Raw genomic sequence first — 25,890 nt, 5'->3', positions numbered from 1 at the left:
GGTTTCACCTAGCATGGCATTCCTTTATGTTCAAGCTGTTTTGGTATTAGAACTTCTGGGGTTTTTCTTGTTTTTATCAGACTTAAATGCTAATTTTTAAAGGATTCCCTCACACATATTTTTGTTTTTTGTAGGAGGCATGCAATTCATATTAAAGTTAAAAATATTAGAAAAAGAAGATTCTACCTCCCTTGCAGTTGTTCAAGTGAAATACAATTTTCCCAAATGACAAAGTAGCTCCCTGAAGACTCTCAGTAGGGTGTACTGTTTGAACAGGTAGCTCAGAGAAATTCAATTTGCAATATTTTATCTTGAATTTATATCAGATCAAAATAACAGTTGGTGAAAAGAGTAAACAGAAAGCTCTGTTATCCTCGGAAATAGTATTAAATTATTTAAGTCTACTCACTAAGATGGAGCTGCACTAAATCACACCATTGACAAGATAAGGGTCTAACAATCCAGCACACCAGGGCTTTTACTTCTCAAATCCAACTATTTAGTTTAAAATTTGATAATTGATGTCCAAACCCTGTTCTCCGTAGGCAGTGTGCAATATAGTCCGTAAACTTATTTTTACCATCGACAAGAGGAACTGAATTAGCCATAACACATGGGGAGTCAAAAGCTGAAGTTTGCACAGACTGCACAAAGTTACTCTCATTTCTGACAGAACTGAGATGTGAAGGTGTGCACAGATGACTAAACCAGAGCTTTTCTAATTTCCTCTGTGGAAGCAGCCCTGTGGTGAGCTGCTGAAGACATCATGGTTCTCATCTGATGAGTCTTGACAGAGTCTGAATCTGTAAGCCAGCCAGTGCATAACAGTGTGCAATACAGTCCACAAGCCAACTGGATATTTTTTTTGGCTATTGTCACTATCTATTAGGATCAAAGGATATAAATAGTTGAAAAGCTTGATGAGGAAGAGTCACTCTCAAATAATACACTAGGGCTCTCAAAGTCTAAGGAGTGAAAAGCCTTTTCTCCTTTGTGTACATGTTGTCTCAGAAAGAAAGCAAAATTTGCTAATTTATAACTGATGGATAGTAGGACAAAACCACACAAGAATGAGTAACGTCATACATTGGCACCAGTGCAGAATATGCTCTTTCCTAACTCAGAAAGACTAAAAGAAAAAAGGTGTTTCCAAGAATGTGTCTGAGTTCCCATGCAGCTGCTGCAACACAAGCCTCTTCAGTTACTTCCACAGAGAGGAGGGTGGGATTGTGTGGCTGGTTTGTCCAACTGTCCATAAAGAACACCTGTTACAGGTAAGCAATTTAGTTTTATCTGTGGACAAGCAAGACAATGCAGCGATACAAGTAGGGATTCCCATGCTGAGGATTGCAATAACAGTTTGATATGTAATCCTTTTTGGTTTTTTGCAACACAGAGAAGAGGAAGGTGGAGGAGTTGAATCTTCTAGTTAAACAAGTGTTTTAGAAATACCTGTCCAAAACATGTATTGCTGTAAGGTATTCTTCAAGGCAGAAGCGCTTTGTGAATATATGTATAGAAGACAATGTAGCTGCTTCACATATATCTTGTATTGAAGCGGATTGTATATGTGCCACTAAAGTTGATGTGGCCCTTACTAGAGGTACTTGGAGTGGAGGAATAGCCTAGTGGTTAGAGCAATGGGCTATGAACCAGGAGTCCCACTGTTGCTCTTTGTGACCTTGGTCAAGTCACTTTACCCTCCATTGCCTCAGGTACAAATTTAGATTGTAAGCTCTCTGGGAATAGGGAAATACCTCCAGTACCTGAATGTAATCCGCTTTGAAGCGCTGAAAAAAAGTGCAAAAAGCAGAACTTAAATCTAAATAAATAAATACAAAATACTTGGCTTTTTTTTACTGAATTTGTGTAACAAAATGCAGAGACAGCAGAACACTTTTTTGGATGGAAGGGGACGGGGGCCATACAAGCTCTGCCCCAATTCTATCCCCAGCTCCCACTGCTAATTTCTTATTTTATGTTTACAGTTAATGTAACCTGCATGGAGTGGCAGTTACTACATTAACAAAATAAAAATATATATATATTTGTAAATTTTGCTCATAAGTTTCGTTTGATTAGTTCCCTCCTTTGTTCCCCCCTCCTCATTTGTTCATATGTTAATTCGTTATATCTGTTCGATGTAAACCGCCATCCCAGGCGCCTGTTTCAGTTACACTGTAAACCGATGTGATATCCCGGATGAACGTCGGTATATAAAAATTTTAAATAAATAAATAAATTAAATAAATAAATAAAAAAATAAAAAATAAATACATTAAAAGAATAAAACTTGAGGGTGTAATGGTGTTCTTGGGTCTTTTTCTGCCATCATTTACTATATTACTTTGCTTTCAACATGCTTACTGTAAATGCCCAAGACTGTAAGTTCGGGGGAAAAAGCTGGCCATTGTCTTGAGTTATCAATGTTGGAAATATTTGTAAACATATTGGAGGAGCAACGGCTCTGGGAACCAGAGCTGCTGTGGCCCAGTATGGAGCAATGAGTATCATTCTCGCCCAGGCTTTTCTTAACTTAAAGATTACTTTGGGTATTAATGGCGGAGAAGAAAATGCATATAGACGTTGCAAGGTCCAGGAAATTACAAAAGGTATTCTTTTCTATAGCATCAAAAACTGGTCTCTGAGCAATAAACTGGAAATCAGCAATTTGATGGACCTGCAAAAAAGGTCTATTTATGGTATTCTCCAGTTATTGAATAAACTGTGCTGTGTTGGAAGACCACTCATGAGGTCAAACTCAGCAACTGAGGGAGTCTGCTATCATGTTGATTTTTCCTGTAAGGTATACTGTATTTAGGTTTATTATCCTTAATATTCAGTTCCACATTCTTATTGCTTCTGCACAGAGATGCAGAACCCATTCCTCACTGTTTATAAAGTGCAAAACAACTTGATTTTCTGTCTGGACTTTTATTTATCTATTTATACAACACTTAAGCCCTAACCGGTGAACAATAGAAAAATACAAAAGAAAACATACAAAAACATAAAGCTAACCCATAAAACAAATCTTGTACAATGTACATGGAGGCCAATCTTAGATAGGCTACCAATTCTGTCATGGCTCTGACACTCTGAGCCTTGACATGACTCACCAGATTCAGGCCTGCCTAGTCATAACAGAAGGAGATGCAAACTACTAGCCAACTGGAAAGAATGTGTTTGGCAACAGCAATCCCCAGCTTGTTGGTGTCAAATGAAACAAAAAACTTAGTGGACTTTCTTGGGCTGCAGTCTACTCCAAGTAGAAGGCCAAGGCTCTTTTGCAGTCCAAATTGTACAGTTCTCGTTTACCCTAGAAGACCTGTGGCCTGGGAAAGAATAGTGGAAGGCTAATCGACTGGTTGAAGTGGAGTTCTGACACCACCTTAGGCAGAAACTTAGAATATGTTCGGCGTACCTTTCAGATAAAACTTGGTATATGGCGGATAAGTCACTAGAGCCTGAAGCTCACTGACTGCGCTGAAGTCATCATCACCAAAAATATGATCTTCCAGGTCAAGCACATCAGGTCACAAGAGTTCAGCAACTCAAGGTGAGCTTTTATCAGCTGGGTCAGTACCATGTTGAAGTCCCAAGACACAGCAGGAGCCTGATGGAAGGCTTTAAATGAAGCAAGCCTCGCATAAATCAGACAACAAAAGACTGTATAGAGATGGGGCCACCTTCTACATGGCAATGATAGGCACTAATTGCACTGAGATGAACTCATACAAGTTGGTCTTGAGACCCAACTTGGAGATATGTAGACTGTAATTAACCAGATTTTGTGTCCAGCAGAAGAATAGTATGTTGATATCGAAGTGTTTGGTGGATTCTCAGGGGCAACAGTGATGGTATCTCCTACGGGGAGGAGCCCCATAGGGAAATGAAGCACTGGGCTAGACTCAGATGCACAAACACAGAGAATATCTCTTTTATTATACAGCTAGTGTGGTCCACCAGAGGTGGCAGTAGAGAGTAGATTAGATAGCAACAGTCTGTGATCCTTGGCGTAGGAGACCCGTCCCACAATGGTGGTATAAGGCCCCAATGCAGATGTCCAATAAGGCACTGTAGGAGAGACAGACTGGCAGATGTTATAACACACTCCCTGGTAGCTGAGTAGATAGAGTTCCCAATGAGCAGTAGAGAGAGGATAGGTGTTAACAGTCTGTAACCTTCGGCAGAGGAGTCCTGTTCCACAATGGTGGTGTAGGGCCCGATGGACAGACTGGGAGAAGTTGTACTCACTCTCTGTAGCTGATAGGTAGTGTTCCAGCAGGTTGAAGAATTGGTAGCAGGCACCAGGATAGACACACAGGCCCTCGAGGAGCGAGTACCTGTATTTAGGATAGGCATCTGGAAATAAGCAAAAGGCCCCCGAGGAGCGGGTACCCAGGTTAGTTAAACCCGGAGGGTGAAGGTGGCTTCCAGCAGTGTAGAAGCGGCAGAGCAGCTTCAGACCGGAGCAAATCCAATCTGTTGCTAACTCGGCGAGAGTCAGCAAATGGAAGCAGTGACGTCACTCGAGGGGGACGCCCCCGGGTTCGCGTCCCCCTCGCGTCCCCCTTAGTGGACTTTCTTGGACTGCAGTCTACTCCAAGTAGAAGGCCAAGGCTCTTTTGCAGTCCAAACTGTACCTCAGGACAACATGGCAGGACACCGCGCCAGAGTCGCTCCGGGGAAGCTGGAGGGAGCGGCAAGGAGACGCTACGGACGCCATTCTCCCGAGGCTGGTGGAGAAAGCTGAAATAGAGGTGAGGCATGTCGGGCGAAGCCGTCTGAGACCGACAGACGCAACAAAAGTTCTAAAGCATTTTGTCTGCAAACTTCTTCCATTTTAATCCATAGGACTTTTTTCATGGAGACCTTTCTTGAGGCCAAAAAAATATGACATCCTCAGAAATCCAGGGATTGATTCCAGAGTCCAGCATGACTGTACAATTTGTGGTCATCATCTTGTTTGTGTTTTATAAATTATTTTTGCATACATTTTGTTCATTATTTGTATAAACCACCTTGAACTACGGTGATACGTGAGGGTTAGAAATCTTTTAAATAAATTGCAAGTTTACCCTTCAATATCCAGGCTTTGAGAGCCAGGGACCTGAAGTTAGATTGGTACAACGTCTCTCAATCCAAACTGATGACAACTGGGCAATTTCTCAATCTGATAAGATCCTAATGGACATCTCACTCAGAAGTGGGAACCAAAAGGCAGCTATGAGAATCATGGTCCCCCATCTTCTTTTTGCTTCAACAAAGTCTTTGCAATGAGTGGAATCAGAGAATACACATACAGAGATGCAAACAGATCTACCACGGGTGTGCTCCACTTGTGGAAAATCTGGTTTATTACTCCCTAGTTTAGGGACCATTCATGGGGTTCCAGGACCTGAAAATCTATCCACAAGAACATTTTCCTTGTCTATCAGTCACATGACTCTAGGGACCATCCCTTGAGAGAAGGCCCAGTCTCACTTCCGGATAGTCGTCTAACACAGGAGATACAATCCTGTTTCTCCATACTTGTTGCTGTAAAACATTGCTACTTGATTGTCTGTACCAAGTCAAATTTGTTGGCCAACCAATCTCTGAAAGCATACTGAATTGCCTTTAGCTTCAGGAAGCAGTGTAGAGACACTGGTGCAGACCCTTCTACATGGGCTGGCCACCCCAGATTAGAAGGATCCGTAGTCAGGACAATTTGGACTGAAGGAATTAGAAAAAGTGTATGACTCTGGTCATATTGGAATTGTTCCACCAGAAGGCCAGGGAGTCCTTGATAAGCTTCTTGATGCGAATGCTGTCTCAAAGATCTTGAATGGCCTAAATCTACTGTGATCCAAGAGTCCATTAGGCTCTCCACATATAGAGACAAGCCAAGGGAGTAACACGCATTGTTAATGCCAAGAGTTCTAACAACTTCAACATGTCCCATGTTGACATCTGTTGTCTCACTTGAATCCCTTCCAATGCATGTATCAAATTGATAGTTCATTGCTGTGGAAGGAAGGCTTTTGCCCGAGTCAGATCTAGCAGCACTCCGATAAACTCCAATTGAGATAACAGACTCAATTGGAAGTTTGAGTAGTTGATGATGAACACTAGTAACTTAAACAACCAGATGGTTCTGCACATTGCTTCTATAGTATCTGCCTGAGATGTGTTCATCCAGCCAATCTTCCAGATAGGGGAACACATGCACCCCAAGCTTGTGTAGATGCCACCACGACTGGAAATTTTATGAAAACATATAGGATTGACACTAGGCTGAAAGAAAACATGCAATAACTGGAGGTGCCAATCCCCACTACAAATCTGAGCTGTCTTCTATGACCTGTGAGTGTAAGCTTCCTAGCAATAAAGAGATTATAGCCAGTCCCTGTTTTGCAAAAAGGGAATTATTGATGCCATTGGAAACTTTTCACTTTCAGAAACTAGTTCAAGGCCCTTAAGTCTAGGATAGATTGAAGTCCTCCTGTTTTCTTTGGAATTAAGAAGTACTCAGGAGTAGAATCTCTGTCTTCATTCCCTTGGTGGACAGGCTCAACCATATTAGACTTTAAGAGGCAAGAGAGCTGCTCCTGTAGCAATTCCTGATGCTAGGTCCCCCAAGCAGGTTCTTGAGGCTGATTTGGAGGTTCACTAAATAGATGTAATCTGTACCCAGTAAGAGTGCTTTGAAAAGGTTTTCCTATGAAGACAGACTAGTTTGGTGGCAGTGAAGAAATAAAATATAATTACAGCACTATGATTGCACTGATCAGACTTGTAACAATTATGCAAGGCTGCTGAAATGCTAGAATGTATGCTAAAAGTTAAAAAGTTTGTTAAAGGTCAGCAATGAGTTTCATTTTTGTCTTCTGGGCTCAATTCACAAGAAATTACATGATTTATAAGAATTCAATCTCATTAGATTATATGAGAGAAAATTATAATACCAACCAATTAGGAAAATGTTATGTTAATTAAGTAGCTAACTCTTTGGTGTGCAAATTAGAGATGGTAACCTATCACTAATGTTCTCAGAGACTGCTCCTGAATTGCCTTTGATGATAATTGCATTCTCCATGGATATCCTATTTCCTTGAATAAAGATAAGAACATGCTATATTAGGTCAGACTGAGGGTCCATCAAGCCCAGTATTCTGTTCCCATCAGGGATTAATCCAGGTCACAAGTACTTAATATCCCAAACAGTAAATAGAAACAGTGGTTGTTTATTAAGTCAACTTGGCTAATAGTTTTTGACTTCTCCAGGGACGTGTCCAAATCTTTTTTAAACCCAGCTATACTAACTGTCTTAACCACATTCTCCAGCAATGAATTCCAGAACTTAATTGTGCATTGAGTGAAAAAGAGTTCTCAGATTTGTTTTGAATATGCTACTTACGAACTTCAAGGAGTGTCCCCTAGACTTTATATGTTTTTGAAAGAGTAAATAACTGATTTACATCTACCCATTTTATTTCACTCATGATTTTATAGACCTCGATTCCCCCTCAGCTATCTCTTCTCCAAGCTGAACAGCCCTAACCTCTTTACTTTCTTCACAGGCAAGACTGGTGGAAGCATTAGGCAGACCAGGCAATTGAATTTTCCATTACTACTGTGTTGCCTAATTTGTTAGCATTCTATTTTCTGTCCCTGGATAGGTGGAGTGTAGTATACCACTATACTCTTTCCTATCATACATGTAATGTCCATCTATAAAGATTCCATATTACATTTTATCTCCTTAAAGACTTTTATCCTGTTTGACACTGTGCCACCATTAACATGGAGCGCAACCCCTCCACCAATTTTACCTAAACTATCATTTCAATATAATGTATACCCTGGTATTACAGCGTCTCATTTATCCTCCTTCTATCAGGTCTCAGATGCCTATTATATCTATATCAATTTTCTCAATGTTATTTTTCGAACCTGTTTTCCATGTTTTCCAAGTTCTATAACCTTGTTATATGTACCGCCTCTTGGCGTAATTTTTATGTTTCAATGTAAACCGATGTGATCTGTATTTTAATACAGGAACACCGGTATATAAAAATCTAAAAATAAATAAATAAATAAATATCTTCATTCAATGCCATTCATTTAATTCTCCAAATTTTTTTTTTTAAATAGACTTCTGGTATTTGCATACAGATAATTCAAAGTACCGTATTTTTCGCACTATAAGACGCACCTAGGATTTAGAGAAAAATAAGAAAAAAAAAATTCTGTCCCCATGACAGGCTCTGTACGGAGCTCCCCCCTGGTCGCCGTCTGTGGGATATTTTTTTTGTTTTGTTTTTTATAGTAAGGCAGAGAACATCCACACAGGTACTCACACTCACTGGTTTTCTCTCCCTCACATACATACATACATAGGCTCTTTCACACTCACAAGCTCTCTCCCCCACTCAACTCACTGGCTCTCCCTCACATATACACATACCCACAGACAATCACACACTCAGATTCTCTCTCTCATACACACAGCTCTCTCACACCAGTTATTTTAAACTTCCATGACTGCTCCAAAGTTCAATAACAAATAATCAGGGCTATATTACATTGATTAGGAGAGAAATTTGCTCCTAATATTTCAACAGGTAGCCACTTAATTAGCACAGGCAGTAATTCTATTTGCTTTTCATTAATTTCAGCTGTCAAAAACTGCTAATCAGTTCTGAAAAGCCACATTGCTTCATATGCAAGAAACATTTTATCACAAATCACTGAACCACACCAAGAACCAAAAAAGCAAAGGTCTGTGTCATGTGTCCTCCATCCCAGGCAGTATACCACCCCCATGACCTTCCAATACATCCAAACAAATGAGAAGGAAATGACCTGCACCAGCCACAAATCCTGATGCCATGTATCGTCCTCCGCCGGCAGAGCCAGAGCTCCCTGCCGGTCCGCCATTCCCAGGGTGCATCTCACTGCGAAGATCAGCGTGGCGCAGGTCAAACGTCAGCTGTTTGAACCGTGTGGGCTACGGAGGCCCCTCCAGTTCAAACAGCTCCCTGCTGGTCTGCTGTTCCCGGGGTTCATCCCACTGCGAAGGCCGGCGCGGCGCAGGTGAAATGCCAGCCGTCTGAACTGGAGGGGCCTCTGTAGCCCACGGGGTTCAAACAGCTGATGTCTGACCTGCGCCACGCCGACCCTCGCAGCAAAATGCACCCTGGGAACAGCAGACCAGCAGGGAGCTCAAGTTCCGCCGCCAGAAGGCGACACACGGCATCAAAGCCCATGGTCAGCACAGGCCATCTCCCTCTCATCTGTCCAGACACACCAGAAAATCATGAGGGCAACATACCGCCTGGGATAGAGGACACACGACACAAACCTCCACCCTTCCAGCTCATGGCACAGTTCAGTGATTCATGACAAAATGTTTCCTGCATTTGACCTGCGCCACCATGCTGTTTGGGCTGAGTTGAGAGTAGGAGGGGGATGGCACGCGAGAGGGAGAGACGCTACATTCGCTCCATAAGACGCAGAGACATTTTCCCCCCACTTTTGGGGGAAAAAAAAGTGCGTCTTATGGAGGGAAAAATATGGTATGTTTTTTAATTGCACTTAAATCCTGCTTAGTAGTCGAAATAGGTAGTTTGGAATCATCTCTCTCTGTCTGCTCTAGATTTAAATGCACGTCTGCCTCTATCACAATCTACCAGAATATTCTAACTTCTTTGTTATGCCAGTATCCCTTGAAGATAACTCGCTCCAAACCATGCGCTCCTGAGTGGCCATCAGCCTTCCTCCGTGATTTACTCACATGATTGCAGAAGTGAATGATCGCCAGATTCTTTTTCTCCCTGTGAAATATACGCCTCACTTTCCCAAAACGACTGAAATATTTCTCTACTTTGCTGCACTGGTTGAGTTGCTCTGGGATGTCTTTCACCTGGATTGTAGTGATTTTTTTGGGTACGGAACCTTCCAGGTTATTCATACTCTCACGACGCTGTCTTTGACGCAAAGAGATTTTGCCAGGTAAATCTGTGAAGAGAGATCAGAGCAAAGTAATGTTAAATTACATCTTACCTGATAATTTTCTTTCCTTGACTACTGTTAGACCAATGACTCTTGGGTATATGCTCCTTCCACTTCCAGCAGAGATAGAGACCTCTTAAGATTTTTCATGTTATGTCTGGTCCATCATAAGAGAGGTATGGTTGCAGATGGCCTCCAATAGACTACTGCCGGAGCTGAAACATGCCCGGCCGCTCTGAAGACCGCAAACCAGAATAAATGCCTCAGATAAAGAGAAAAATCTTGTGGTGACAGGACTTAAATGACTCTTCAAATGTTGCCTCCTGGATGAGTCTGATAAAGACTTTGAAGTAAAAAACATAATTACAACATCTTACCATTCCCACCCCCCTTTTTTTTTTTTTTTTTTAATTCCCAACATGCTAAGGGTCCTGCCTTCCCTCTAGGATGGGACGGGTAACTATGGGATACTTCATATTTAGGAACACTCGCTCAGTAAGTCTGGAGGGAACTAGACTGGTATAGCAATAGTCAAGGAAAGAAAATTATCAAGTAAGATATAATTTAAAATTCCTTATCCTACTACTAGACCAGCGACTCTTGGGATGTAACAAAACCATTAGACTGATGGGTGAGAGGCTGTGAGTGCAGCCTTCAAAACCCTGGTACCAAAAGTTGAGTCTGCGTTACCCAATATATCCGTTCTATAATGTTTACTAAACAAATGTAGGGATGACCAAGTGGCCGCCTAGCAAATTTCATCTGGAAATACCCTGGAGACCTCTGCCCAGGAGGCTACTTGAGCTCTAGTTGAGTGCACCTGTAGCCCTAATAGAATTGATTTACCTTCCAGCAGGTATGCTGAACTAATGGCCTCCTTAATCCATCTGGTGAGGGTAGCTTTGGAAGCTGCATCTCCTTTCCACAGACCCGTGAACAGTATGAAGAATCTTTCTGACTTCCTGAAGGCATTCGTAATTTTCAGATATCTTAGTAAGGTTCATCTGACATCCAGGTAGTGTAGTTCTCTCCCCTCTTTCCCTGTCTCAACTTTCTGAAAAGGCAGGTAAGGAGATAGTTTGGTTCAAATGAAACCCGGACACCATCTTCGGGAGAAAAGAAAGGACTGGTTTGAGTTTCACTGATATCTCTGAATGATCAAAAAAGGTTCTCTAAAGGAGAGAACCTGTAGTTTGTAAATTCTTCTAGATGAGTACACAGCCACCAGGAAGGCCATTTGAGGGACAGATCCTTAAGGGAGGTTTGCTTTAGCAGTTTAAAAGGAAACCTAGTTAGTGCTCTAAGGATCAAACTTAAGTCCCATGAGGGAACCAAAGGACAAAAGGGTGGCCTGATTTGCTTTACTCCTTTCAAGACGTGACCTACATCTGGATGCACTGCTGCAGACTTACCTTTTATTGGCCTCAAACAGGAGATGGCCATGATCTGGGCTTTTAGGGAATTGGGGGCTATGCCCTTATCTGGACCTCACTGGATGAGTTATATCTGATTTCCAGGGAGAAACACTCTGTTGACGACAGAAGCTTTCAAAGGGGCTCCATACTCTGATATATGCCAGGGACATAGAAGTCTTTCGGGCCCTCAGCATAGTAGATATTACTACTGGAGAGTAAACTTTGTGGCTTAGATGTGCCCTTTCAAGAGCCATACTGTAAGACAGAATGGAATTAGGTTCTCTAGAGCTATTTGACCTTGGTGTAAGAGACCCCGTTCTGATGGAAGATGTAGTGGAGAGTCCACCAGTAATCTCTGTACCATGGTCTTCTTGGCCGGTCTGGAGCAACCGTAATTGTCAGAGCTGGATGTTTTTCTATCTTCTTTAGGGTTCTCCCAATCAGAAGCCATGGTGGAAACCCATACAGTAGATCTTCTGTTGGCCAGGGATTGATCAATTCGCCTATGCCGCAGGAGCCCTGCTCCTTCCTTCGCCTGAAGAACCTGCTTGTTTTTGCATTGGTTCGAGTTGCCATCAGGTCCATGGTTGGGAGACCCCATTTGGTTGTGATTTTGAAAAATGCTCCCTGAGTTCCCACTCTCCTGGGTTTAACTTGTGCCTGGTTAAGAAGTGCACCTGTATGTTGCTTGATCCCTTGATATGGTCTGCCGACAGGAGACAAGTTTCATTCCACCTAGTTGCAGATTTCTGCTGCTTCCTAGGCTATTGTCCTGCAGTGGGTTCCTCCCAGGCGGTTCACGTATGCCATTACAATGTCTGACAGTATCCTGACTGGTTTCCCTCTTATCAGGGGAAGGAAAGCTATAAGGGTTGGTCTGATGGCCCTTAGTTCTAGCCTGTTTGCTGACCAGGCTGTTTCCTGTACTATTAACTGTCCCTGAGCTGACTGGTCCAAGCAATGGGTTCCCCATCCAAAACTGCTGGCATCAGTAGTGATGACCAACCATGGAGGCGGGTCCATATTCATCCCTCTTAGAAGGTTGGAAGGGTCTGTCTACCACCTCAGACTGCGCCTTACTGAAGGCAATAAGGCAAGCCAATGAGTGTAAGCCATTGATGTGGAGGGCCATTTGGACTGGGGGGCTCTGCTGTAAAAGGGCACATATGTGCCTTGGCACAGGGAACCAGATCTATAGTTGCTGCCATGAGGCCTAACTGATGTAGATAATCCCAAATTTTGGGGTATCTTTGAATCCTGAAGTCCTGATCATGGGAAACTAACTTCTCCACTCTCTTTTGGGGTAACTATAAATCTTTCCCACTATTGCATCAAACCTTGCTCCTAGAAACTCCAGAGACTGGGTAGTGACAGGTGACATTCTGGAAAATTCACCACCCAACCCAACTGTTGCATTAGATGCAAAACTGTTCCTATGGCCTGTTCGCTTTCGTGTAGCAATTTGGCTCGGATCAGCCAATCGTCCAGGTAAGGGTGAACCAGTATCCCTTGTTTGTACAGAGCCACCGCTATTACCACCATGATATTGGTGAAGGACTTTGCAATGGTTACCTTTCAGAAGGGAAGAGCTTGAAACTGAAAATATTGCCCCAGAATAAGGAAACGCAGCAGCTTCTGACGAGTAACCCTTAGAGTTGTGGAAATAGGCTTCTGTTAGACCAATAGAGGCAAGGAACTCTCTTTTTCTTACTGAGGCCACTTCTGAGCAAAGAGACTCCAAATGGAAGTGTGGAATCTTGAGGCATCGGTTAATGCCTTTGAGGTCTAGTATGGGCCAACAAGAGCTGTGCTTCTTGGGAACCACAAAGTAGATGGAATACATTCCTGTGCACTGTTCTTGAACCGGAACTAGTACCACTGCTTGTAAAGCCTGGAGTTTGCTTAAGGTGGACACTATTGCTTCTCATTTTGCTGGCAAGCATGGGGAGACTATAAAGGTTTGAAGAATTGCTTCTATTAGCTAGGGGGCATAACCTTCTCGAATGACTTCTAGGATCCACTGATCTGAGGTAATTGAGTCCACTCTGAGTAAAACTGATGTAGGCGACCACCTACTAGAATTATCTGCAGATGGACCTTTTGATTGTCACCTTTACCCATCTGGGAACTTCCGTCCCGGGAAACCCGTTCCTAGATCTCTTGATTCCTTGAAAGGGCTGAGATCTGGATTTCCTGGAGCGTTAAGATACACGGTTATTGGGCCTGTATCTTCGATAGTCCCAAATTCTTTGGCACCTCAGGTTTGTAAGGTTGCCCCGTGGCCTATCTTCCATTAGTCTCTGAGGTTTTCCCCAAACTATTTACAAATTTGTCTAATTCTTCTCCAAATAACAGGCTTCCCCAGAAAGGTACATTCCCTAGATGAGATTTTGATGTCTAGTCAGCTGCTCAACTTCGGAGCCATAGAAGCCTCCTTGCTGCCACATCTGAAGCAGCCACCCAAGCAGATATTCTGAGGAGATCATAAAAGGTATCTGCCAAAAAACGCTACCCCAAACTCTACATGAGCCACATCAGTAGAATCAGGTAGCTGCTGTACCCATTTTAGAACTGCACGGGCCACAAAGCCTTCGCATATAGAGGCCTGTAGGGCCATTGCGTTTGTGGAGAAAGCCTGCTTTAGAATGGATTCAAACTTTCTACCTTGGTGATCTTTCAGGGATGCTTCCCCTTCCACTGGGATAGTGGTCTTACGAACTACAGCCGACACCGAAGCATCCACCTTAGGGATTTTCATAAGAGACTCCTTTGTCTCTAGAGGTAAGGGATATGATTTCCCTAGGGATCTGGTACCTTTTAGAATTCTCAGTGGGTTATCCCATTCGACCATCACCATTTCTTTGAGAGCAGGGTGGAGGGGAAAAATTTTGGAATGTTTCCATAAGCCATAAGAACATAAGAAAATGCCATACTGGGTCAGACCAAGGGTCCATCAAGCCCAGCATCCTGTTTCCAACAGTGGCCAATCCAGGCCATAAGAACCTGGCAAGTACCCAAAAACTAAGTCTATTCCATGTTACCATTGCTAATGGCAGTGGCTATTCTCTAAGTGAACTTAATAGCAGGTAATGGACTTCTCTTCCAAGAACTTATCCAATCCTTTTTTAAACACAGCTATACTAACTGCACTAACCACATCCTCTGGCAACAAATCCCAGAGTTTAATTGTGCGTTGAGTAAAAAAGAACTTTCTCCGATTAGTTTTAAATGTGCCCCATGCTAACTTCATGGAGTGCCCCCTAGTCTTTCTACTATCCGAAAGAGTAAATAACCGATTCACATCTACCCGTTCTAGACCTCTCATGATTTTAAACATCTCTATCATATCCCCCCTCAGTCGTCTCTTCTCCAAGCTGAAAAGTCCTAACTTCTTTAGTCTTTCCTCATAGGGGAGCCTTGCAAAGTAAGCCTTCAATTTGATCTCTACCTTTGCCTCGGAAATTTTGATTTCTGTTAAGAGTACTGGAAATTAGAGCGGATAACTCTGCCTTTCAAAAAAGATGCACCAGAGCTGTCTCTTCTTCATCTTCTGAATGCCATTCCTCCATATCAGAGGGAGCTGAATCGGATAATCCCAGAAAATCCCCTAAGAGCTCCAGGGTAGGAGACTTGAAAGAATCTAAAATCCCGAGGGTGTTCTGAGCCTCTTAGGTGGGGGTCCCCTCCCAGAAACTGAGGAACTTGCAGGTTCCTGGCTGAATTGCATGGCTTCAAAAGCCTGGTGCATTAAAAAGAATCCTGTAGAAAACCTTTGATGGGACGGACCAGCAAGTTCCTCTGCCTTGACAAGCTGCCTTGCTCCAGAAGAGCTCTTAAAGGTGGGCTTGAACCTATAAGGTCCCTAGGAAAGCTCCCTGGCTATAATTCAACCTCTTGATCTGAAGTTTACAGCCTCTCCATCCAGGGAACTGGGTGCTCCTAATAGCTCCTCCGTGGGGAAAGGGGACTGTAGAACGGAATCTTGTCTTCCTGGGTAGGCGTCGCAGATAGAACAAATAGACCCAGCTACCGTTGGGATCCCCTTGGACCCACAATCCAGGCACCTTCTACCTAGCATGACTTTAATGGAAAACAAACGCAGGGAGAAACTGCGCTTTTTTTTTTTTTTTTTTTTAAACTTACCATGTGGCTGTGTAGCAGAGCATGCAATCCTGGCTATCGCTTTCCCTAATGCTTCTGCCTCAGATGCTTCCCTCCACTTGATAGAGCAGACTATCCTCATGCTGCTCAGGAACCTCCTACCTCACTCTACATTCCACAGAGGAAGGGAGGAGGTGGGGGGAGGACTGCCCCTGGTTCTAGTCTCCCCTTGGGGAGAGGGGAAACCCCTACCAGGGCTGCTGTGCCAGAAACCCCACAGGGAACTCTGAGCACTGCCCAAGGGACTCAGCAAGGAGGACCACTTTTTTTTTTTTGGAGCAGGTCTGCAATTTCAGGCGCAGGGCAAAAACATAAGTAGGGGAAAACATTCCGTCAATCCACCTCTGTCAGAGACAGAAAATTACTGAAAACCACATACAACCACACCTCTCTTATGGTGGACCAGACATCACATGTACATCTTAGAAGATGAGGTATCTGTCTCCATCGGAAGCAGATGGGGAATATACCCAAGAGTCACACGTATAGCAAAAGGATAAGGAATTAAGTTGTGCTATTTTACTGATAGCTTACAACTTCTCATTGAATTAAAAGTCTCAGACCTTTCATAGCTCTTGTAGGAGAAACCACAGACAATGTTTAACTAATGTAAAGTTATCAGAGTCCGTGTATTAACTTTATCAGTCAAACCATTCTAGGAAGCATGTTTCTGTCAACAGAAAAAGCAGAATCATGAGAAATTACTACTTACCTGATAATTTCCTTTTCTTTAGGACAGTCAGATGAATCCAGAACAAGTAGATTATGCATCTCTACCAGCTGATGGAGACAGAGCAAGCTAACGTCACAGTATATATACACCTGCAGTGACATTAGCCTGGCAGTATTGTCTTCAAAAGCAACTGTGGACAGACTTGCAAAAAAATAGATTAAAAACAGATAACCATTTCAATATTCAGCCAACAGGCAACACTGAGCTCAGGCAAGATTGCTATAACACTAGTCTAGGGACTGGAGTAACACTTACCAGTAATCCCTGTAACACATAGGCACACAAGAGGATCAAATATGCAATCATTCGGTAGCCAAGGGAGGAAAGCTGGATTCATCTGACTGGATGGAAAAGGAAATTATCAGGTAAGTAGTAATTTTTCATTTCTTAGCATCCAGACAGATGAATCTTGAACAAGTGGGATATACTCAAGCTACTCCTGAATAGGGCGGGAAGCTGATCGCTGTCCAAGTTAAAACCGCACGCGTAAAGGCCACATCCTCCAAGGTCTGAACATCCAGACGATAATACCTGGAAAAGGTGTGTAAGAAGGACCACATTGCAGCTCGACAAATGTTGACATGAGACAGCAATCTAACTTCTGCCCATGACAATGCCTGAGCCCAAACCTGACTAGGTAATGGCTTCCCAGCATCTACGTATGCAGCCGTGACTACCTCCTTAATCCAGCAAGCTATTGCAGCCCACAAGGCTGGCTCTCCCGATCTAGAACATGCCTTGAAGGACAAACAGCCTGTTCCGCAAAGATTTGGTAACCTCCAGATACCTGACAATATGTCTCTTGACATCCAAAGATCGCAACAGATGATACCCCTCTACAACTCTCTATCCAGAGAGGGCAGGGAGATGGACTGATTTGAGTGAAACTCAATGACCACCTTCAGTAAAAAGGAACAGTTCACAGCTGTACCACCCCTGGAGTCACCTGGGGAAATGGCTCCCGCAAGATAAGGCCTGCAGTTCAGAAACCCTACGTACCGAACAAATTGCCACAAGGAACACTGTTTTCAAGGTCAGCAACTACAAGGACAGAGTATGTAGCGGTCTAAATGTAGGGCCTGCCAAAAAATCCAAAACCAAATTAAGATTCCATAGGTGCACCAGAAACCACAAAGGAGGACGAAGATGTTTCACTCCTTTCAGAAAATGGGCCACATCAGGATGAGCCGACAAGGATCCACCATTTACCTGACCCACGAAACAGGCAACAGCCACTACTTGTACCTTTAGAATTGAGAGCCAAGCCTTTATTAAGACATAATGCAAAATTTCCAAAATAAGCAGAATCTTTACCAAGGAAGGAAGAATACCTCAATCCTCAAAGCAGGCCTCACTCTCCAAACCTGCACATAGGCCAAGGAAGTGAAGAACTTTCTAGCTCCTAGCAAGGTGAAAATTACTGCTGCAGAGTATCCATGTTTTAGCAAGCGAGCCTTTTCAAGGGCCATACCATAAGACAAAATCGAGTCGGATCTTCATGAAGAACAGATCCCTGCTGCAACAGGTTCCTGTGTGCTGGTAGCCGAAGAGGTGAATCCACCATGAGCCTCCACAGATCTGCATACCACTGTTTCCTGGGTCAATCTGGAGATACCAAGAGCACTATCCCTCTATGGCGTTCGATTCTTCAAATCAATTTGTCCAACATGGGCCATGGAGGAAAGGCATACAGCAACTTGTCTTCCAGCCACTCCTGCACTAGGAATTCGATCCCCAATGACGTCGGATCTCTTCTGCGGCTCAAGAATCATGGAACCTTTGCACTGTGCAAAGTCTCCAACAGGTCTAGGAACAGGAAACCCCAGCAATCACAAATCAGATGAAATGCCTCGCCTGACAACACCCACTCTCCTGGGTCCAGGCTCTCCCTGCTAAGAAAGTCTTCTCTTATGTTGTCTTTGCCAGCCATGCGCAAAGCTGAGATCATCTGGAGATGCACATCTGCCCATTCCATAAGTTGATCTATTTCCTGTGACACTTGTTGGCTCATGGTATCTCCCTACGACTGATGTAAGTCACAGCTGTTGCATTGTCTGACATTATTCGGACCGATCAACCCTGCAGCCTGTCGCAAACTCTAAACACACCACATGACCACCCTGGTTTCCAGCTGATTGATGTTCCAGAGAGACTCTTCTGCACTCCAGCGCCCTTGCGCTGTCAGCTCCTGACACTGAACTCCCCAACCAAAGAAACTTGCATCCGTTGTCAGTACTAGCCAGTTCGGTGGGGATAGGGAAACTCCCTTCCGTAGATGATCTGCCTGCAGCCACCACTGCAGTTGGGAGAAGACCTCCATCAGCAGGTGGAGCCGAATCGAAAGGTCCTGAGACTGCGGATTCCACTGAAACAGCAGGGAACAATGAAGAGGACGCACATTCGCCCTCGCCTACGGTACCACTTCCAGGTCGCCACCATTAATCCAAGGACCTGCAAGTAAGAACATAAAGTCGGGCACAGAATGTTCAACAACAGATGGAGTTGAGCTAGCAACATCTGAATTCGAGATTCCAGTAGGAACACCTTGCCCTGTCTCGTGTCGAACCAAACCCCCAGGTATTCCAGAGACTAAGCAAGCTGAAAACTGCTCATGGCTAGGTTCACCACTCAGTCGAGCTCCCGCAACAGGGAAATCACCTTGCGAGTCATCCGGGGGCTCTTGTCCAGCGATTTGGTGTGAATCAGCCAGTCATTCAAATATGGGTTTACTAGGATTCCATCCTTTCTCAAGTCTGCTGCAACTTCCACCAATACCTTGGAAAAGGTTCTGGGAGCAGTGGCCAGATCAAAGGGCAGCAGCCGAAACTGAAAGTGGTGTCCCAGAACTGCGAACCTCAGGAAGCATTGATGCTCTAGTTCGATGGGAATGTGGAGATATACCTCGGACAGATCCAAAGAAGACAGAAATTCCCCGACTGCACGGCCATTACCACCGAGTGCAATGTTTCCATATGAAAATGCTTCACTCACAGATGATGGTTGATGCCCTTGAGGTCCAGGATGGGACGAAGAGTCTTCCTTCTTTGGGTACAATGAAGTAAATGGAATATCTCCCCATATTTTTTGAGACATGGACACTGGGACCACAGTCCTTGATAATTTACCTCCACTGCCTACATCTTCTATAGGGAATGGCAGGGAGACTCCATGAACACGTCCAGAGGAACACTGCGAAACTCCATCACATACCTTTCTCGTATCACCTCCAGGACCCACTGATCAGATATGATTTCAACCCACTTCTGATAAAAGAGAGAGAGAAGTATCCACATATCTCCTATTCCTGGGAGTGGGTCGGCAAACCTTCATTGGGAGGCTCGAGAGGTTCCATTACCCGAGCCTGTGCCTCTTCTGGGTTGTCGTGGATGAAAGGCCGAGACCTACTGAAGGGTCGAGTCCTCTGAAAGGTCGCTGTTCTATAGGGCCAAAAACGCTTGGTCCTCTAGAATGACCATTCATGTTAAAGGAGCGCTGTGCCTGCTTCTTATCCTACAACAAACAAGGAACCAGAGATTCACTCACTTACTGGCCAAACAAAAGCAAGCCGTTAAAGGGCAATTTGGTGAGCTTAGCATTAGAGGTTACCTCAGCCGACCAATTTCTCAACCATAACTGACGCCTTACCGCTACTATTGAAGCCACATTTCTGGCTAAAGTGTGGATCAAATCACAGTCTGCACCTGCCAAGAAGGCAGCAGCTGGTTCCATAACTGCCCTGGAGTTTACCCCAGAGTCATCAACCTCCTGGGAGAGAAGCAAAAGAGCAAGCCACCAAGGAACAACAAGAAGTGATCTACAAGATCACTGCCACTGCTTCAAATGCTTGTTTAGGGATAGTCTCAATCTTTTTATCATGAGCATCCTTCAAGGCCGCTCCTCCTTCCACGAGAATAGTGGCCCGCTTGGAAACTGCACACACAAGTGCATCTACATTCAGAAAACATAAGCACTCTCTTACCACTGGTTCCAGAAGGTACAAGCCTTCCAAAAACCAACCCCCTTTGAAATTAGCCTCTGGGGCACCCCACTCAAGATCAATCAATTATTGAATGGCCTCCATCACAGAGAAAAAACAAGAGGCTTTACACAAGGAAACCAAATGGGATTTCTCTTTGGCTCAGACACTGAATCTGTCCCAGGAACGCCAAGAATTTTCACGGTCTGGGAAATCAGAGCTGTCAATTCATCCCTATGAAAGAACCGTAACAGAGTTCTATATTGTTCTAATCCAGTGGGAATTTCACTGTCCTCAAGAGAGGCAGGATCATCCATGCCATCTGGATCTCTATCCAGAGGTCCCGCTACCCTGCTCTAGGAGCATTGAACAGGGCTGAGGACTGCACCTGAAGAAAGGATTGCAACCCTTGGAAAAATATACCAATGAAAAAGTAGAAGTATCCAGAACAGGAAGTTCCTGAGGACTACTCACTGAGCTACCTTACCCTGCTGAGGAACCAGTTAGGGGAGTCCCAAAATCAGGCGCCCTACCTGAGTCATCTTTACCCAGACCCACATCCGGCTGGGAAATCCAGGCTCAGTGAAATCAAAGGAAGACAATTCCTCCTGAGCCTCCAAAAAGTGCTGGCACAAGTTAACAGACTCTCTTGGCTGAGATGCCCAAATATAACAAGCAGTACAAAGAGACAAATGCTTAGGCTTCTTAGGTACAGGTCCATTATGTCCGACAGTGTGCTCAGCAGCGGCCGGAGGCGTGTATCTAGCTGTTGTACTTTATTTTATGCGCACTCAACTTAGGCGCACATACCCAGGAGTCTAACTAAGCGCCCAAAAAATACATGCTCAAAAGACTTAATTGCACAGTACCACTTGTGCGCAGAGGTAAGCACATGGCCCCCTACGGCGCACAGCTAGACACACATGCCAGACCAACAATCCTGTAGAAGGAAGCCTTAGAAAGCATACGAAATGCCGTTGCGGCCTACCATGCAGTGTGCAGCCAAAAGCCTCGGAGCGGGGCCTAGCCTCAGGAGGCTGCTCAACACACCAGACTACCCAGGTCCCTCGACCTCCCACGGAACGTGACAAATGTTGGACCAGCATGCCGAGCACGGAGATCAGGGGAGAAGGAAGCCCTGCACATCAAAAACCTCCTAAGTCTCTGTATAATCTTTTTTTTTTGTTGTTTTTTTCAAACTTACCTACTTGGCTGAGTACAAAGGTGGTCTCTGGCTGTGGGGGGGGGGGGGGGGAAGAGGGCATGTGTTGTCAACACACTGTGCTCAGCTTCCTGCACCTGCTGCCTTTCAGCTGCTCAACCAGCTAAGTCCACGGCAGCTGAAAAACCAGCTACTGGACCAAAGTACTCATCTGAGAGATCTCAGAAATCATCCCAGGAATTCTGAACTGTAGAAGAGACCATGTGTTATCACTGCAGGACAGCGGGGCAAATTTATTTCCTTATTTCTCCTTTTCTTTAAAATGAAGCAATCTCCAGTGGGGAGATGCATGTCCACCATCTGCTGGAGACGGAGAATAATGGCAGGGTAATGTCACTGCATGGGTATATATACTGTGACAACAGCTTGCTCCGTCTCCATCTGCTGTTAGAGGTGAATAACCCACTTGTTCTGGATTCTTCTAACTGGATGCTAAGAAAACAGGTGTTAGGGCAAGATGCTGATGGAGGCTTGAACTGTTATCAGCCTCAGCATTCAGGCCAGGCACCCTAAACTTTAGACCTGCTGGGAACCTGAAGCAAGTAGAAATAGTAGGAAAGAAGACTGGTTCAGAGAGCCCTTTAGGATACACCTCTGGGCAACAGGGATTGGCTGGGACTCAGCTAAAAGGGGTTTCTGAAAAGCAGGACGCTATTCACAGCAACCCAAAGGCTACCCTGTCGCATGCTCCTAAACCTCCTGTCTCAAATTTGTGATCTGCTCTTTGACTCCAGCTTACTATTCAAGCCTGCTTCAGTATACAGTTTGTTCCCAACTAGATACCATCTTGCAACCACTATTCAAACCTGCTTCAGTGTTAAACTTGCTCTGATTCCAGCTTCTGGCTTGCACTGCTTCAGTGTGCATCTTGTTCCTGACTACAGGTCCCGGCCTACAACTCCAGCATACTACTCTAACCTGCTTCAGTATGCAACTTTTTCCAGGCTTTGGTTCCTAGCCTGCAACTCCAGCTCACTACAACTCAGCAGATTCCTAAACTGTTCTTGGCTTGGACCAAGCATCCATGCCTAGGGCTCAGCCCCGCTTGGAGCTTGAAAGTATCTGAAGGGCAGACCCTGACAATAGGATGCAAAGGGTTGGTAGTTTGAGGACCAGGACTGGCTCCACACGTCTCTGTTGGCTTGGAGTCAGTTGGGAGGTCCAAACAAAAACAATGCTCCAATAAGCAGGATGTGCTTATAATAGCACTTCTACAGAAATGTTTATCTAATAAGAGTTATAATGCATAGATTACAAATAAGACATCATAAGATAGAGGATTCAATTTTTACCTGTTAATTCTAATTCTGAAAACCTTCATTCTGACTGTCAAAGTTCTTCTAACAGCAGGGGTAGACAGAGTTCTGTGGACCACAGTGGAATGAGTCCCTCCATGACTCTCTCCTAATTATCTTCTGCTAATCAAAATAAGCTCTTCTCCAGCATTAATAATTAATGTAATGTCTGATATAGGACAGCTCACAAAGATGTATGAAAACTCAAAGAATCTCAGCTATCAAGTAAAAAAATTGTATCTTTATGGTTTCTCTTCATATCTTTTCTGGACTGTTAAACTTAGCAGTAAGGAAGATTTCTTTAATATTTTTCTGATATTTAAATATACCTGAATGTTTTCAAAACTCATGATGTTTCTGTACAAAGGTATTTTTCTCTTTGTATTATTGAAATGTTATAAATAAATAAATAAATAAATAAATAAAAAGCTTAGCGGCAATATCAAAACAACAAATCCACTTTGCTTGCAGAATTCTTCTCAAAGAGGCATTAAAGGAGGCATCATCAGCCTACAGTACTTAACAAAAGAACATAGAAAAGACAGAGATGTACCTCTGGATTTGGATATAATTACTCATCTTTCCAAACCCATGCCAAGATACAATTCAGATACAATAAGCAGGTAGATCTCGTCCCCTGAGGACTTACAATCTAGGTTGATACCTGATGCAATGGTAAGTGAAGTAACTAGCCAAAGGTCAAAAGAAACAGCAGTAGGAGAAGTGGGATTTTGACCTTAGCTTCCCTGGTTTTCAGCTTGATTTGTCAGACGAATTATGCTATAAACTGACAGGGAAAAACCTAGTTTTATCAGGAGTCATTGAGAATTTCATTTTATTTATTTATTTAGGTTTTATATACCGTCACTAAGACAAGCCATCGTAACAGCTATAAACTGCTCTATCAGTGGTACCTTTTTCCCCTAAGACTATGCAAGATGTTCCCCGACATTGACGGGCGATACGGGCACCAATGTGGGAAGGAGGGACACTTCTTCCATATAGGGTGGGAATGCCCCAAAGTAGTGGAATATTGGAAAATGGTCCTTTTATTTTAGACGTCACGGGCTGTAAAATAGAAAGAAATCCTAGATTCCTTTCACTATTCATAGAGATATGCACCTGTTGGTGTCTTGATCTACCTGGCCTGAAGTAAAATGGAGATGTAAGGCATCACTACTGCTGCTGCTACTCAGGAGAGGGCAGCCTGACATTGCCATCACTACCACAAAAGCAGCATGATGGGCAGTTGGCTGCGGAATTGCAGCGGATACGGTGGGTATTATGGAGGTGCTGTGCTTCTGCACAGTTTATTCCTATCTCCCTATCACATGGATTCCCAGTATGGAAATGAAGCTTACCCTTGGACAGGAGGAAAAGGAAGTAACTATGAAGACTGAGTGTATATAGCTCTTTCACTGTCCATCACAGTGCCTTCTGTCTCTGCTTTGGTCCTGTAGCCGTTTTTTTTCCAGAGTCCACTACCCCTGGTGCTTGCAGTAGCTGCTCTGAGATGGCGAGCAAAGAGTAGAGATATAAGCTGGAAAACAGACTGAGAGAGATGGAGGGAGATCAAGAGAAGAAAGGGAAGTGGAAGGCTGGGAGATACAGGGGAAAAGGAAGGGAGAAAGAGGAGAGGATTGGGAAATGAGGAGGAAAGAATCAGAGGACGATTGAGGGCTGGGATGTAGCGTAAGCCAGAGAGAAGATATGAGGGCTGAAAAGTTTGGGGGAAAGGGTCGGAGAGCATTAGATGGGAGAGGGGGAGTGAGAGCCACCAAAAAAGAAGGGGGAATCAATAGGGGAAGAGACAGGGAAGTGAAAAGACAGGAAATTAGATAAAGGGTGAGAAATGGGAGGGGGCAAGGTGAAGAAAAAATATAGTTGAAAAAAGAGAAATGAGATTAAAGAAGGATCTGAAAGAAGTCAGAGGGATGAAAAAGAAGTATAGAAGTAAAGAAAATGGAAAACCAAGAAATAAAGGTGGAAGACAGACTATTCTCTAAATATTCTCGGTCACAGCGTGCACATTACCTTTAAGAGAATAGGGAGCCATGGGGAGCGCCCGCTGTCGCCACCGGCTGTCCCCGGGAGGAGGGGAGAGAGGACTGGGGCTGCTCCGGAGCTGTCAGCGCGGGAGATGGACGCGGCCAGGGCAGGTGAGCGGGGCTGGCGGAAAGTTTGCCCGATTCACTTTGGTCTTGTCCCGGGGGAGTGAGGGGGTCAGGCAGTGAAGCGGGGCTGGCTGGGGGCTGCTCCGGAGCTGTCAGCGCGGGAGATGGACGCGGCCAGGGCAGGTGAGCGGGGGCTGGCGGAAAGTTTGGGGGGAGTTAGGTGGGTCAGTCAGCCCTTCTCCTGTATCCACTTCCTGGTACCCGTCATTTCAAATGTCATTTGAAATGACGGGTACCAGCGCACTCAGGATACTGTATAGGCGCTGTACAGCGCTTATACAGTAAAATGGATTGCGCTTCATGGACGCGGCTTGCATTTGCATGCCATTTAATTACAGTATCGAGCGGTATGTGATCCAGAGTGTGCGTGCGGCAGACGTGGGTGCGCCCGGCACTAACGCACCTCTTTCTTTTGTCTTTCAAGAAAGCTTGTTTATAAAGCCATGCCGAGGGTCCTGAGACTGCTACATCCAGACTACCTCACTACTGCCACCTCTGGTGGTCCACTACAAGCTGTTTAATAAAAGAACTAAATCAGGGAGACCGTGGGGAGTCAGGGGCTGGTGGAAGGACTTAGGTGCTTTGTGCTTCCAGTAGCCTTGTTTAAGACGCTAACCCGCAGTCAACAATGGGCTCCTAGGGTAGCAAGAGCATGGCAACTGTGCACTGAGCAGCAGCTAATACCATGAGCAATGCTGCTCAGGCTGAATGGACTGTTTGGCCTTTATCTGCCGTCATTTACTATGTTACTACATTTCGATGCCCAGTCTTGTAAGGGCCTCCTGCAATTTCTCGCAATACTCTTGAGGGTGTTCATGTTCTCCGGTGCGCGCACATGGATGCGCACGTTATAAAATCCAGGCCGGCACGCAAAGGAGGGGCAAAATTGCCTATTTACGCGAAGCGACGAGATCG

At 44.4% G+C, this 25,890-nt stretch overlaps 1 protein-coding gene across 3 annotated transcripts in view; it reads right to left on the bottom strand.

The window, feature by feature from the left end:
• The window catches only part of MCM3AP (minichromosome maintenance complex component 3 associated protein), a 248,152-nt gene that overhangs the window by 204,242 nt on the left and 18,020 nt on the right, over window positions 1–25,890 (bottom strand). For all 3 annotated transcript variants that reach the window (XM_029606724.1, XM_029606728.1, XM_029606727.1), the window contains exon 3: window positions 9,782–10,005. In XM_029606724.1, coding sequence (XP_029462584.1) covers window positions 9,782–10,005 — 224 coding nt within the window. The remainder of the gene's footprint in view (window positions 1–9,781; window positions 10,006–25,890) is intronic.

This window comes from Rhinatrema bivittatum, chromosome 6 (genome assembly GCF_901001135.1).
Source record: "Rhinatrema bivittatum chromosome 6, aRhiBiv1.1, whole genome shotgun sequence".
Classification (NCBI taxonomy): Eukaryota; Metazoa; Chordata; class Amphibia; order Gymnophiona; family Rhinatrematidae; genus Rhinatrema; species Rhinatrema bivittatum.
The sequence above is the reverse complement of the archived record's forward strand: the minus strand, read 5'-3'. Positions and strand labels throughout refer to the sequence as shown.